A 15,270-nucleotide genomic window follows, 5' to 3' on the forward strand; every position below is an offset into this window, starting at 1 on the left:
ATGTACAATCACACAGAGCTCATGTTTCTGAAACACATACTCATGACATTAGGGGAACGTGATGAAGATGAATCTGATCAATGTGAATGATGTCAGAATGGCTTCTTCATCACCCTTGGTGTTATGATAATATGTAGCCTTGAGTTATACATATGAAGTTGCTTTGTCAAAAGCAGTTAACTAGGACCCAAGAAACTGGCTAAAACACTTTGACTACAGATCTTGAAATAGAACATCACGAAGTTTTATTTACCCTGGGGTGGGAAGTAAAGGAAAAGGGCCATGTAAGGGGAGCGTTAAAAGCAGACTTAAGTACATATTCAATCATATGACTACATCAAACATCCCTACCCATTTTGGTTAGTTCTCCCTTGCCTATATGTGTCAGCTGAGAAATGACAATATCATTTGTATATACAACTGAACTCCATTTTCTGGATCACACTAAGCCAGCTGCTCACTCTCTAGAAGAAGAACACACTCTGCACCATTCCCTCCACAACCTTGTCTCCTGCCTTCCCAAGTCAGGAACGGAAGCCCCAGAACATCACAGGGTCTTCCGTGGTTTCTCCTCTTCTCCCTTGTCCCCTCCTCTGACGAAACTGCAGCTAAACTCATCGCTTGCTGTAAGCTTCCTTTACCTCAAACCAGCATCTTAGAAGAGGGAGAGAAAAATTACCTTCTTACAGTGGCACCTGAAGACAAAGAGGTTCTGTTGATCCTCTTGGCCGTTGCTGAAGGGGACAGTGCCATTTTTGATGTCTTCAAAGTAGGTGCAGATCCTTGCAGGGATGAACTTAATCTTTGTGGAGAAAAATGGCAAAGTGTCACAATAAAGTAGTCTTATCTTAAACATTCAGCAACTAACTAGGACAAGATAAATTAATCAATCTTAAAGATATCATGACAGGTCCTAATAGTGATGACAGCAGTGGCAGCCAACACAGCGCTAACTCCGCCAGGCACTGTTCTGAGAACCTTAAATACGTCAGCTCAGCTTGCCCTCACAACAACCCTATGAAGTAGCTAATATCACTGTCCTTATTTTACAAGTGAGGAAACAAAAACACAGAGTAAAAGTTCCTCATCCAGTCACTCAGTTAGTGAATAGCAGACCTGTGATTCAAACCCAGGAGTCAAAGTCCTGCTCTTAGCCATGATCCTTCTTCCTGGGTCACTGCCCTTCTTTGCCACTGGTATTCATTCCTCAGCACAACCTTAGATTCCACTTCTTATATTTCAAATCCATCCTCTCCTTTTCACCCTGCAAACTACCCTAGGCAAGGCCATCTTTATTTCTTATCCTTGACTATGAGTGGCATCTTTTAATCTTATTCCTAAACAATTCAAATTGTGAATAGCCTTCAGTGAATCATGTCACTTCACTGTTTAAATCATTTCATCTTTCCTCTGTGCCCATAAGCCTATAGAAACTCTTTGGCTTGGCTTACACAACCCCTCCAAAATCTGGACAGGTCCTTCCTTCCACACTTTCCCACTGGACATCTCTATTCCAGCCACATAAAAATGCCTTGAGTTCTCTGAATGGGTAGCATCCACACATTTGTCCAGTTTGCACAGACTATTTTCCCTGCCAGGGCATTTTCTCATCTCCTTCCCATCCTCTAACTCTTATCTTCCATCTCCATTTGACCCACTTCTATCACACTTAGCCTTTAATGGTCCAATCAGCTGTTACCTCATCAAGCAAGCCTTCTCTGAGTTCCCAAGCAATATATGTTTCATCATATATTCTCATAGTAAATCACATCTCTTATACCATATTGCATCATCTGATATTTGTCTATCTCCGTTACTTGATATAAGCTCCTTGAGGGCAAAGACTTCTCTCTCATTTCAATTCCCAGTGGCTAGCACAATGCTGGATTCTGAGCAGGTGCTCAATAAATATTTGCCAAGTGGACAAAAAGGAAAAACTGACTCAAATCTGGAGAGCCAGGGCCCAGTCATAATCTTAATACCAAATCTGTTTGATCCTAGATAAATCATTTAATATAGCTGAACTCTGTTTTCCTCTCTGCTAGAGAAAAGCTTATTTACTTGTACTCTTTCCTTCATTATCCACCCTCCAAACAGCAGCTTAAGCTCATGTTTTGCCTCCAAACTAAAAATGGAAAAAGTTCTACAAAGAAGCGATTCAAGCTTCTCCAGAAGCTCCAGAAGCTTAAGCCCTCTTAGAACTGCCCTCACTAAACAGTCCTAAACCTAAGAATGAATAAGAACCAGCAGATGAAGAGCTTCTTTCCCCTATTTCATCAACACTCTTGGGCAAACATCTCTACTGCTCTCACCAAGTGCCATACCGGATCGTGGTACCACTCCAGGAGGTTTCAGGGGACATTTTTCCACAGAACAAAACTAGTGTTCCCTCTTGAAAAGGAAGGTAGAAAAGAAAATAAGACTAGAAAATAAAGGAGGGGAACAAATGCATGCTGATTTTAAAGGGAAAGAGGACCAATAAAAATGAGAACAATTTAAGCTAGATCTATCACTAGATCGAAAGGAGAGATGCAGAGCACCTGTAGTTTCTTAGAGACCCCCACAATGTGCTAAGAGCACAAAATACATTGATGTCCCTACCACCACCACACAGCTCTGTGGGCATGCCAGCAAAAAAAAAAATCCTTTTCATGGTGAGCATTAAAAATAAGGCATAAACAATATGGAACAGAAAGGAAGCAATTTAAAAAGCAAAAAGCTGTGTACAGTTGATTTTCGTGTTTGAGGCTTGGGAAACATGGCTAAAAGGAGGCATATATTTACAAGCTACTAGACATTCAACCTCATTGGCAGTACCTGAAAGGCTGGGACACTGCTCTCGGGTGTCCTTTTGTATCATCCGATCTGCAGAAATCAAAGACAGATGCTCACATATCACCGGGCCACACGTTTTCACAAAGACCACAAGGCACATCAAATGGTATCAAACTGGTAAAAATATTAAATTAGCAAAAGGGAGAAACCTTGCAAATGGATATTAGATTACCCAGAACCAGGCTTGCTATTCCCTTTTCTCATAATACTGCAGAAAATGATATCCTCATCTTTGAGCAATATGAACCTTTATTCTTTAGATCAGGAACTCAGTAAAGACCCAATCTGACTACAGTGTTATAGTTTCTCCCAGATTACACATGAAAACTAAATTCCCTGTGAATCTGTTTCGTGTTTACCATACCGAAAAAACATCCTTCTGCTATGTGTATCTCTTATTTATAAGTCAAAAAAATGTTGCTGCTTCTCATTATGTTAATTTGTGGCCTTGCCACCCAGTATATTGTAATTTTTAAAAATGATGATATTTACTAATGTTTGCGCCTTTTGATTCCCCTTTTTTTAAACCCAATCTGAACTATCAGCAGGTTTCAAATGTTGTGATCAGAAGTCAAGTCCCATCATTGATTCTGGTGAGTAGTTTGAGACTTCAAAGCCAAGATGGCTTATAACTTTACAGGCACAGGTAAGAATTACGTATTCAATTTTCAAAAATAGAAGGTAAAGCTGAGGAACTAGCTTAGATTGCCAGAGACTGGCATACAGTACTTTTATATACACTATGAGTCAATACAAAAGCCTCAGCACACCTGTGAGGATCCAACACAGGACAAGAAACTCATTCACAGCAGAAGGGGAGAAATCCAAACGGAATTTGAAACAGAGTCCCAGAGATAACTGCTTTGCATCTTAAAGTAGAATTCCAGAGACTGAGATGTAGCAGTTGCTTTCAATAAACTTCTAAACTTTAGCTACTCCCAACAGTGATAAAATAATTAATAAACAACACAAAATAGTAAACTTAGTATTTGTAGAACAAAATTCAAAAGAGAAGATTACAGACTAAAGAGAAGATGAAATGTTCTATTCACAAAAGGAAACGCACTATGAATTGAAGTGTTTAAAACAGATATACCTAAATGCACAGGATGGTGAGGTACGTGGCTGTCTCTGACTTTTTAAGGCACGTAGTTTGTCTCCCTGGGTTATACCATTTTTCATTTCCACATCATCATCTTCTAAGTTATTCTGGAAAAAAATACACGTTCCATAGAAAGGTCAAAATTTGGCTTTATATAGGTTTCTTAACAGATTACATGTATAGATACATTTTATACAGATTATCTTAATATAGATTAAGTCACTAAAGGCACTATGAATCAGCATTGTCAAAGTTTACACAAAAGAACACTCGACTATTTGCCAGTTCAACAGGCAACAAGTCAAATTCCAAATCAAAGAAGCATGGGAATAGATGTAGTAGAATATACAGGGAGCTGTTTGTTACACTGGACAGCAACAGAGGAGACTCTCCTGCAGACACGATCATACGTTGGAATATAGCCTAGATACAGAAGGGCCCACAGATGCAGTACAAATATGTTTTTAGATACTACCAGGAGCCACCACTGCAAATTCCATAACTTGTTTACAAAAATACAAGATTACTTTAGGATATCTATACAGTAAGTTATTAACACAGTAATCATGTAACACTAGTAAAAGCACACAAGCCCTTTTCAGAAGGATTTAAAGGACCATGTTCACCAGATCTTTCCTTCTGAAATAACTCTTTATAGTTTGAAAAACAGAAGTACCATGCTAGTCTCTTCAAATGCTAGTCTCTTCAATAGCCCTGATGCAGGGGGAGGCACTGGTACCCTTAATTTATCAATGAAAAAAGGACATACTCATGGAAGTTAGGAATATTGCCCAAGCTCCCATAAACTCTTAATGACCTTCGTATGACTTCAAAATTAGATTTCTTGTCCCAAGACGCAATGTTCTTTCTAAAATATATGCCATAGCACACTGTCATTGCACCAGTGAAGACTGTATTTTGCCTTTTTTCCTCAGTTGAAAAATCAAAGTGCTTGGATTTGCTAAAATCCCTCCCAGCCATAATAGTCCCCTCCCCTATTTAAAACTAGAACTCTTGTTTGATGAAAAATGTACTTCCATCAGTCACATTTGAGTCATTTCTCATCGCAATACCTCCTCAATCCCTGCCACCTATGTTGGGTTCCACAGGTAACCCTCAGACTCAGTAAAAAGACCAAACCTCACCATCACATCTCCGAGTTTAAAAAAGAAATAAAGAAATGCAAAGCACAAGGCCAGTGGGAAAGAAAGAATAAGGACAAAAGCTTCCTAGAGGCAATCCCTTAAAGAATGGGTACAAGTGACACAGCCCAAGATCCCAGGAAAGGTCGTCCTGCCCAAGAAGAATACCAGCTCAACAGTCACAGGATCATGGAGTCTTCATGACAGACGGTTTTCTTAGAGTCTCAAGTTGCACTTCTAAAAAATCTCCAGGAATCAGTTTTACCATTCAATTCTATCCATACAACCCCAATGGGGGAGGAACTTGTTACCATCAGAAGAAGCCTGCAAGAACAGAAATCAGGAAAGTCTGACAGCTAGGCTTGCCAGTGGGATGGTGCACCTGAGAAGGTGAGCTTAGCTTCACTAGGCTGCAGTAAGCACTCAACGTGCTGGGATGTTAGCAGTTACTTAGCACAGAGCCAGAGTTTCCTGAATATGAGGTGAGGCCAAAAAATACATAGGCCCTCATGAGAATGGCCAAGAAAGTTTCTAGGAGGACCTGACAGAATCCATGCCACAATCAGTTTCATTGTCAACTGGGTGCTTTTGTACCAGGAAAGCTTATTTGTTCCTCCATCTAGGAGGATCTTTATGTTTCCCACTAGAAACACCTTCAAAATTCTAAATATAAAATGATTCTCAACCTGTAATTCTAAAGTTCAGCCTTTCAGGTAAGTATAAAGGTAAAACAGATATAAAAATTTACCTCCCATACAATCTTTCTGAGAAAACTATTACAGGATATGCTCTTCAGGAAAAAAGGAAAGATGACATGAGATCCAAGAAAATTAGGGATCTAACCAAAGAATATGAAGAAGAGTTATAAAATCAGACTATATAGTTCTGATCCTAGGACTTCACACACACACACACACACACACACATACACACACACACACATACACACACACACACATACACACACACACACACACACACACAGCAGGGCTAAGAACAATCAGTCCAAGTTAGAAGGGAAAAATGTCTTCAGGAAAAGAATGGAATTAGAATGGAATTTTGCTGTGTTGAAATTTTGAAAAAATTTAAAATTGTTTGGCACAACTTTTTAAAGCATTATCTTTTCCTAAATGCATAGAAAACTATGCAAATTTAAAAAGGCAATTAAGTCTAGGACAAACAAAGAGAGCGTCAAAAAAGAAAACAGTTATAGTGTACTACTAAGCTCAACCGTGAACAATATTTACATAGTAATAATGTGCACATTATTTGATTTAACGAATATAGTTATATTGGGAAGTGGTGGTGACAGTGAGCTAGAAGAGCTGCATCCTGTCTACAACAACCAGGAGACAATAGAAAAATGTCCAAAATTGATCAATTAAAAAACAGCAACATAGGCAAAGTATTTATAATAGAAATATGGCACTAAAAATAATAGTATAATTTTCCTAGAGGTTTCCCCCTTTGGAAGTGGGTCCAGAGATACAGAAAGGTGAGAAAGGAGACTGATATTTTTTGTTGCTATAATTCAACATTCTTGATATTTTTTAAGCTGTGATCATATATTGCTTGAAAAGAATAAAAGCATTTTAAAAGATATACAGTTAAACAGAAAATTAAATAACAGTACATTTTAAATTATAATTACATGTATTTTTCTCTCATTCTATTGTGAATCTTAAAGGTCAAATATTTCTGTAAATTATGATACATCTCAAAATCAGAAAACAACAAAAATACTACAATACACAGCCATGCACTTAACTACCCAAATTTAACATACTTTTACTTCCTCCCCTCAAGTTTACTTAAACACCCTCACAGGAGCCACCGCATTGTCTGTGACGAGCTTCGCGGGCCACCGTTCTCCCCCAGCTCCTCTCGGGTGGCTGTGGTGGTGATGACCACGAGGGCAGAGGTGTTTTTTCTTTAAAAGAAAAAAAGTATCTGGCTAGGCATGGTGGCTCACACCTGTAATCCCAGCACTTTGGGAGGCCAAGGCAGGTGGATAACATGAGGCCAGGAGTTCAAGACCAGCCTGGCCCACATGGTGAAACCCCATCTCTACTAAAAATATAAAAATGAGCTGGGTGTGGTGGCGCGTGCCTGTAATCCCAGCTACTTGGGAGAATCACTTGAACCCGGGAGGCAGAGGTTGCAGTGAGCTGAGATCACACCACTGCACTCCAGCCTGGGCCATAGAGACCGTCTCAAAAAAAATAAATAAATAAATAAATATATATATATGTATACACACACACGTATATACATATATAGAGAGAGATGCAGATATATTTATGATATATTTTTATGTATTTAAATATATATGCATTTACCATATATATGGAGATATGTTTACCATATGTTTGTCATTAGTAATAAAGTATAGGTAAACAGGAAAAAATATTAAAACCACCTATATATTTACCATCAAAAGCAACACACATTAACATTCTAGCACATAGTCTTCCAGAATTTTCCCTGTGCTATATAAAACCCCCAACCTACTTCTTCCTTATAAAAAGAGGTTGTATTATATACATATGCTGCTTTGTAACTTTTTTAACTTAAAAAACATATAGTGGAAGTTTTTCAGGGCAAATTTTTTAAAATCTCTGTCGTTTTATGGCTCCATAAAATTCCATTGTCTAGATATGCCTAATTTTATTATTTAACCAATAGCCTAGGTTAGGCTGTTCTCTGTCTTTCATCACTATAAACAGCCTCAACAAACATACTCTTATATATACATGGTTTATGAAGACTTATTATTGCCTTAAGACAAATTCATAGAAGTGGAATTCCTTTAAAAGTCATCTTCCACATATGATCAAATTGCCCTCCAAAAAGGCTGTACCATTGGAAATTCCAACTAGCAATGTTTAAGAGCTTTTTATTCCCTAAACATTTGTCAATACTGCATATTTTTAATACATTTGATAGGCATAAATAGCATCTCATCATTTAAATTTGTGTTTCTTCCATTTCTAGGGAAGTAGAATATTTTTTATGTTTACCAGCCAGGAGGGTTCCCATATTGTTTTATTTGTGCACATAGTATTTTGGTGATTCGTAAGAGTTCTTTACACCCACACAACCCCCTCATTTGCATATGTTGCATATATTTCCTCCCATTGATCACTGTGAGAATGAATTGGAGGTCAAGACTCGGGAGAGGGACACATTTAAGTGGCTATGCAGTGGTCTGATGAGAGATGATGGACTGGATTAGGGTACGGGAAACCACATGGGAGTCCAGACTTGGGGAGAGGGAAGAAGGGGGAAAGATCCAGACAGGCAATATGGGTCTGAAAAAATCTACTAAAAGGTAAACCGTATTATTTTTTGTCTAAACTAATCTTCTTTTATTTTTTCTCTGTGGCCATTGTACAAAGTGTGGGGCATTTTTAGGACTATGAGAAATAGAACATATAAACTATAAAATTCTCAGTGATTAATAAATAGCCTTCAAACTCAAGAAAAATAGTAACATTATTCAAAATATATTTACATTAAATTACAGAATTAAGAAACTAAAAAGCTATATGGAAAAGGACTTTGGCCTCCTGGAATACTGAGTAAGACACACAGACATAAATATAACAAGCCTTATATTTATTAGGGGATTGATCCTATAAGATGTACCCGGTCATAAGAGCTTGTGGGAGGAAAATGTTTATTAGCAAATGCAGTACAATATATTGTGTGGCACAAATCAATCTCATGAGTTGGTAGCCAGGGGAGAGTTTGAAGACTTTTCTCATCAGGTGCTGTTAGGCCTCCTTCCTTATACCAGATTCATTCTTCATGATGACTAAAGAACACATTCACAAATGACAAATGAGGAGAACCCAACCTGGGCCTCCATTCTGCCCTTAGGATCCAGCCCCTCTCCCTACAAAATGCCAGGGCAGACTCTCTCTTGTCCTAAGCTGGTCCAGGAGAGGCAGATTCCCTGGAATCTGCTGAAAAGAAACAAAACCATTTGGCTGATGCTGGCAACAATGAAGAACCCTACCTAGTCCAGGGAAGACCCTCCTATCTTTGTCCCCCACAGGAAAGGGGTCTGCTCTCAGATGCCCCACTGCCCTTTGGAGGATCTAAGCAGCAACACTCTTCCTTTTGGATACTGGACTGCCCTACATGAAGGCAAGAAAATGATATTTTAGTAATATCATTTAGTAAACTAAAATATTGTACCAAAAGAAGTACAATTTAAAAAAAAATGAGTGATGACCTAGTGAAAGAACAAATAACAACATGAAGAATAAATATTTTATTCCACCAGTTGTTTTCTCTATACACAATCGTGTCTACAGATTTCAGCTGGATAAACTAATTGCTGACCAAAACCTAAACAAAATCGTGGCACAGTAAGCTATAGGAAAGGCTGTGGAAAGTCTCATTAAGAAAAGATCTATGAGATAGAATATAGCACACTAGGGAATAAAGATGGAAGAGTCATAATAGAAAAATGACATAAATAGACAGTTTAAATAGAAATGAGTAAAAATAGAAGTCCAAGAACTGGAAGATAAAGATGAGAATGGAATTTTTAGCAGATTTTAATAAATTGGCTAGGAAGGGTGGCTGGGTCATCTCCAAAGTTCTTTTCAGCTCTCAGATGTTGAACTTACGAGATGTAAGTGCTGTGGAAAGGCAAAGATGTCATCTTTATAATAAGCTGCTTCTGATCAATAAAAAGTTTGAATTTATCAGAGCTACCCACATCTCTCTTCTGGCTGCCCCATTCACTGCCACTGGTTGGGACCTTTAAAACCTGGACCTCCCCATCACCAACTCCCTGGCCTTCCGCCCTCAGCCCTATATGACACAATTGCCAGAGTGATCTCCCAACACCATGATTCTGTGTGCTGTCACTCCCCTGCTTAATAACCTCTGGTGGATCCCAGTGGCATTCAGATTAGAACTGGTCTTCTCTGTCATAATGGGGGAAAGAAAGGTGCTTAAAAAGCAGGACATTAGAGATTTTTTACTTCATAGATTTTTCTAAGATGTACCCTGCTTATGAGTACTTGATGGATTTTATAAATCACAATATCTCAAAGATGTAATTAAAACACTACATTCTTGTCTACTTGATTGTCAATTTGTATGAACTTGGCTGAATATTAGCAGCACCTGTATCTAATTAATATCACTGAGTCAAGAGCATCTACTGATTGGTATGCTAATATTGGACTATAGCCCTAGAATAGAAAGACAAAATGTAAAAACCATTGTAATTCCAGAAGAAGTTTATTAGCAGGGAATGGTTACAGTTTTGCTCAAAATTACTGTATATAATTTACTAAAGCCACACTGAAGACCTCATAGAGACTTAGCAGAGTGTAGTTAGAGGCCTCCCGGGAGGGTGGCTGAGGGCACAAACTTTGGAGCCAGAGCACAGAAGTTCGAATGACCACCTCACCATTACTCAGGATCTTGGGCAGATGGTTTGACCTCTACCTCAGGTATGTCTCCTGTAAGTGGGCCTAGTAACAGTGCCTATTTCATATGGTGACTGCAAGGATTAGTAGAGTTCATTAATGTCAAGTGCCTAAAACAGTTCCTGGCATACAGTAACTTCATGCTAAGATCCTGATTTAATATTTGCACTTTAAATAAAGTACTTTAAATTCTATCTTTTAAAATAACTCCAAGCCATAATGGACCCATGGGCCCCTAAATGTTAAAGTGAGCACTTATTCCTAGTACTATTTTGTATTTGAGCACATAATGCAGTTGTGTAGCTTAGATTATTACCAATTTCATGTCTCTGTCCTTTTTTTTTCTCTGAAACTATAAGCCTTCTTCATCCATTCATATAATACTTATTAAGGCCTTTTGCCAAAAATAGAATCATGATGAAGACAAATAAAAGTCTCTACCTTCCTAGAGAGTATCACCAAGCAAGGAAGGAGGCATGAGGACCGTGGGGGAAAAGTATAGTGCACGGCAGGAGCAGGGAGCAGGGAGCCTAACCTAGACCCACAGGATGGGCTGTGTATATTTCGTAGTGCCCAGCCCAGCACTGAAGTCCAGGCTCAATAAAGGTGAAGCCTCTATTTTATTTCTCATAACTCTAAGTTGGCAAAGAACATTCAGTAAAACCACAACTTAGTCCATCACTATGACCTGCATCATTCTGGTTGTTTTCCTTTCACCTACATCCTAAGCACTAAAAAACTGTATTTTTGGTTTTTTCGTTTTTTTTTTTTTTTTTTTTTTTTGAGACGGAGTCTCGCTTTGTTGCCCAGGCTGGAGTGCAGTGGCATGATCTCAGCTCTGCAACCTCCGCCTCTCGGGTTCAAGTGATTCTCATGCCTCAGCCTCCCAAGAAGCTGGGACTATAGGCATGTGCCATCACACCTGGCTAATTTGTTTTTTTTTTTTCTATTTTTAGTAGAGATAGGGTTTCATTATGCTGGCCAGCCTGGTCTCAAACTCCTGACCTCAAGTGATCCATCTGCCTCAGCCTTCCAAAGTGCCAGGATTACAGGCATAAGCCACCATGCCCGGCCTAAAAAACTCTATTCGAATTTTCCAAATCTGGTAATACAGAGCTTCCTAGTAACTAATCACAAGAAAATTACTGTAGGCCTAGAAAGAAAAAAATAATTTAGAATCTCTGCTTTTAATGTTTTTTTAAGGCAATCTCAAGAAGAATACTGCCTTTTTGCACTTTCTATATATACAAACTAAGTAAATCCAGAAATTCCAAGGACTTTTACCCTGCATGCAACTTGAAACACGTTAAATTCTTACAGCATTCTCAATCTATTTTCCCATGTGCAATTTATAAGAACAATAAAGACATCACTAACTCTGTTAAGTCCAATTTTGAGTAAGCGAATTTTCCACATTCATGTGATATTCCAGAGCTGGCACCAGATAAGCATGGCAAGAAAAGTGCTTGTAAGAGTTACTTGCACAAAGCCATTAACTAGCTAATAAAGTAGTCCAAGAGCCTTATACATGATGCTGTGCAAAATATTCACCATACCATCATTCTCTGGCATCTCTGAATTCTTTCATTTCTGCTCTTGAATTTCAGAAACAATAGCATTTCAATGGCTAAAACTAAAATAATGATGGAGGGTGCTATGGTCTGAATATTTGTAGCCCCCAAAATTCATATGTTGAAATCCCAACCCCCCAAGGTGATGGCATTAAGAGTTTGTTTGCCCTTTTTGCCATGTGAAGATGCAGAAGGTGCTGTCTATGAACCACTAGGCAGGCCCTCACCAGACACCAAATTTGTTGATGCCTTGATCTTGAATTTCCCAACCTGCAGAACTGTGAGAAATAAATTTCTGTTGTTTATAAGCTGCCTAGCCTGTAGTGTTTTGTTACAGCAGCCCAAATGGACTAAGACGGGGGGAGTAGACTTATATATACTCATATTTAAAACTGACTTATTTAAAATTCCAATCATATTGCATTCCTTACCCTCACAGTGATACATAAATGTTAAGTATTCTTAAGTTTAACAAATTGGGGAATAAAAGAGTATGAGAATAAAATGTTCTAACTACCAGATGTTAACTTAATTAAGATTATGATATAGAAAGTACTATGTTCCTACAAGGTAAATATGTTTCTCAGATAATGGGTTTAACTTTATGTTTGTCTTTTCAGAGTTCATAACTCAAAGCCCTATTTACTTGAACTCAACCTGGGGAGGATATGCTGACTAGAGCAAGAAAAAGGTATTCTCGCTTAGCTATATTATCACGTTAAAATCTTAGGTCAGAGCCTTTCTTTTTATTTGCTCTTAAGAGGTGAGACTGGAACACAGAGACAAGAAAAAGTCAACAAAGGCTCTAACATCAACATGACCTTGGATAAGGTGTACATTTCATCAGGACACATGACTCGAATGGGTAAACTTAGTCACCTCATCAGTGGCCATCCTGGAGAACAGAGCACTGGGCTTAAAAATCATTTCTTCCAACGACCTCCATCCTTTGTCCTTGAAAGAAAATTCATGCTCCCAATCTCCAAGCACTCTGGCTATCTTTTTTGCTAAAAAGAAATCTGTTTGGGATGCCAATCATTAACCTAAGAGAGCTATGATGTGTTCCTTCCATTCTGGGTTCCTTGTGGGCTAAGCTTGAGCCACAGTATTTGGTTTAAGGCCTTTGTCCGGGTCTAATAGGTGACTGTCTAATACAATGTAAATCTACACTTGTTGCGTCTATATTTTTTCTTTCTCTTTTTTTCTTTTTTACTTTTTTAGACAGGGGTGCTTGCTCTGTCACCCAGGATAGAGTGCAGTGATGCCATCATAGCTCACTACAGCTTTGACTCCTGGGCTCAAACATCCTCCCACCTCAGTCTCCCAAGTAACTGGGACCACACAGGCACACATCACCCTGCCCAGCTTGTTCCACTATTTTGAACAGGTCCTTTTTTTCTTTTTTTCTTTTCTCCTTTAGAGATATAAAAATATAAACCAGATACTTAGCTTCACCTCAGGCATAACATGGTAGAAAGACCTAAACTAGGAATTGAACGCCCAGTTCTCAAACTGGCCCCACTACTGAACAACTCTGGAACTTTGCACAAATCACAAATTTTCTGAGACCCCAGTTTCTTGTCTCTACAATAGTGGAACCAAACAAACGGTGTTTCAATGTTGTTTCTAGTTCCAAAAATGCTCATAATCCTAATTCTTAGTAAATCACTTCTATTTTTATTCAGAGGTAACAGGGTGTGATATAAAAAAACACAAGCTTGGAGTCAGACAGACATGGATTGAACCATGTTTGACACTGAGGTTAGAACATCTCTGATATGCAATTTCCTTCCTATAAGATAGAGATAGTATTACCTAACTCACCAGGTATATATATATTAATCAGACTATATATATCAACTATTTACGATGGTTTGTTTACAGTAGAGCCTTAGTTTTTTTTAAAAAAGTGCCCTAATCATGTTTTCAAGTTGGCACTTACTTTAGAAATCAGCATGAATTTGAGGCTTTCAAAGCACCACTTGTGGTATGTATTATTTCCTCAATTGTCACATTAAAATTTTTCTTCTTGATATCTATTTTAATTTTGATATTTATTTTAATTTTCAAATAGAAAGTTTGCTTTTCTGTTTCCTTTCTATAAATATTATCCCTTACCAGAGTAGCCTCCTTTATAATTTACTCCTTAAATTATAGCTTTTTTTTTTAAGGGCAATTGGTTTCTTTCCTCTGCTTCTTGCTATATAGATGGATGACTCTACAACTAAAAACTTGGTACTCGCGGCATCCAGAGAAAAGACACTGCTATGTTATATAGGTCCAACTGAGAAACAAATGCAGGACATCAGTTTTAAGAAGATAGAATCTTCCTAGGGAAAACTTACCTCTCCAAATCGTTCCATGTTTTGTGTTTTTGAAAGATTTCCACCAATAGACATATCATCTAGGCTAGAAAGAATTTTATTAATACTTCCTTCACTGGATGGTCGATTTTTCAGTTTGGATCGGAAAATGTCTCCTTGGACCCACAACGATGCTTGTTTTCTGTATAAAAAACAAAACAAAACAAAACAAAATGACAAGAAAAAGTTATCTTTAAAACAATCTACTCTCATCTCAAAGGTATGATGTCTTATAAAGGAAAAGATTTAGCAAATAAGCATTTACAAATCAGACTAGAAAGATTATGATATCTTAGAATAAAGAACAATGAAGTCACTTTCAAAAAGCCAAAATAAGGTTCTATATTAAACACAAATGTCATCCTCCAATATTTGTCTATATAGTTGACTGCTGAAGTCCTCAGATGTTTAGAACAAATGCCACAGCAATAAAGATTATGAGCCTATTTGTCTTTTAAATATAAATTTGAAATCTTCAATTTCTCAAATAGCAATTTGATATGCCTATTTATAAAAACAGAGAGAATAACTGGACTCAAAACTGTACATGAAAGAACTTGAGTTAAATGGAGATATTACCCAAAAAAGTATTACATACCTACTTTTGGGTGATACCATGAAAGGCCCTCACACATAACTTTAAAAACCTGCTCTTAGAATCCAAAAGCAAGGCTTATATCCTCAATTAGATTGTCCTTAGAAAAGAAAATGTGTTTGAAGTTCATGTATAAACTTTCATTCATTAAGTCACAATCACAACTGTTTTCAAAGTTATACGAAGATAATTTAAAATATGTAAGCAAA

The 15,270-nt window shown here is 37.8% G+C and overlaps 1 protein-coding gene across 5 annotated transcripts in view; it reads right to left on the reverse strand.

Moving 5' to 3' along the window:
- Nucleotides 1–15,270, reverse strand: part of CDC14A (cell division cycle 14A) — a 176,132-nt gene that overhangs the window by 22,356 nt on the left and 138,506 nt on the right. For all 5 annotated transcript variants that reach the window (XM_024237529.3, XM_024237536.3, XM_054530709.2 and 2 more), the window contains exons 11-14: nucleotides 14,449–14,608; nucleotides 3,932–4,044; nucleotides 2,818–2,865; nucleotides 680–802 (exon numbers count right to left, since the gene is read on the reverse strand). In XM_024237529.3, coding sequence (XP_024093297.1) covers nucleotides 680–802; nucleotides 2,818–2,865; nucleotides 3,932–4,044; nucleotides 14,449–14,608 — 444 coding nt within the window. The remainder of the gene's footprint in view (nucleotides 1–679; nucleotides 803–2,817; nucleotides 2,866–3,931; nucleotides 4,045–14,448; nucleotides 14,609–15,270) is intronic.

Source organism: Pongo abelii, chromosome 1 (assembly GCF_028885655.2).
Source record: "Pongo abelii isolate AG06213 chromosome 1, NHGRI_mPonAbe1-v2.0_pri, whole genome shotgun sequence".
Classification (NCBI taxonomy): Eukaryota; Metazoa; Chordata; class Mammalia; order Primates; family Hominidae; genus Pongo; species Pongo abelii.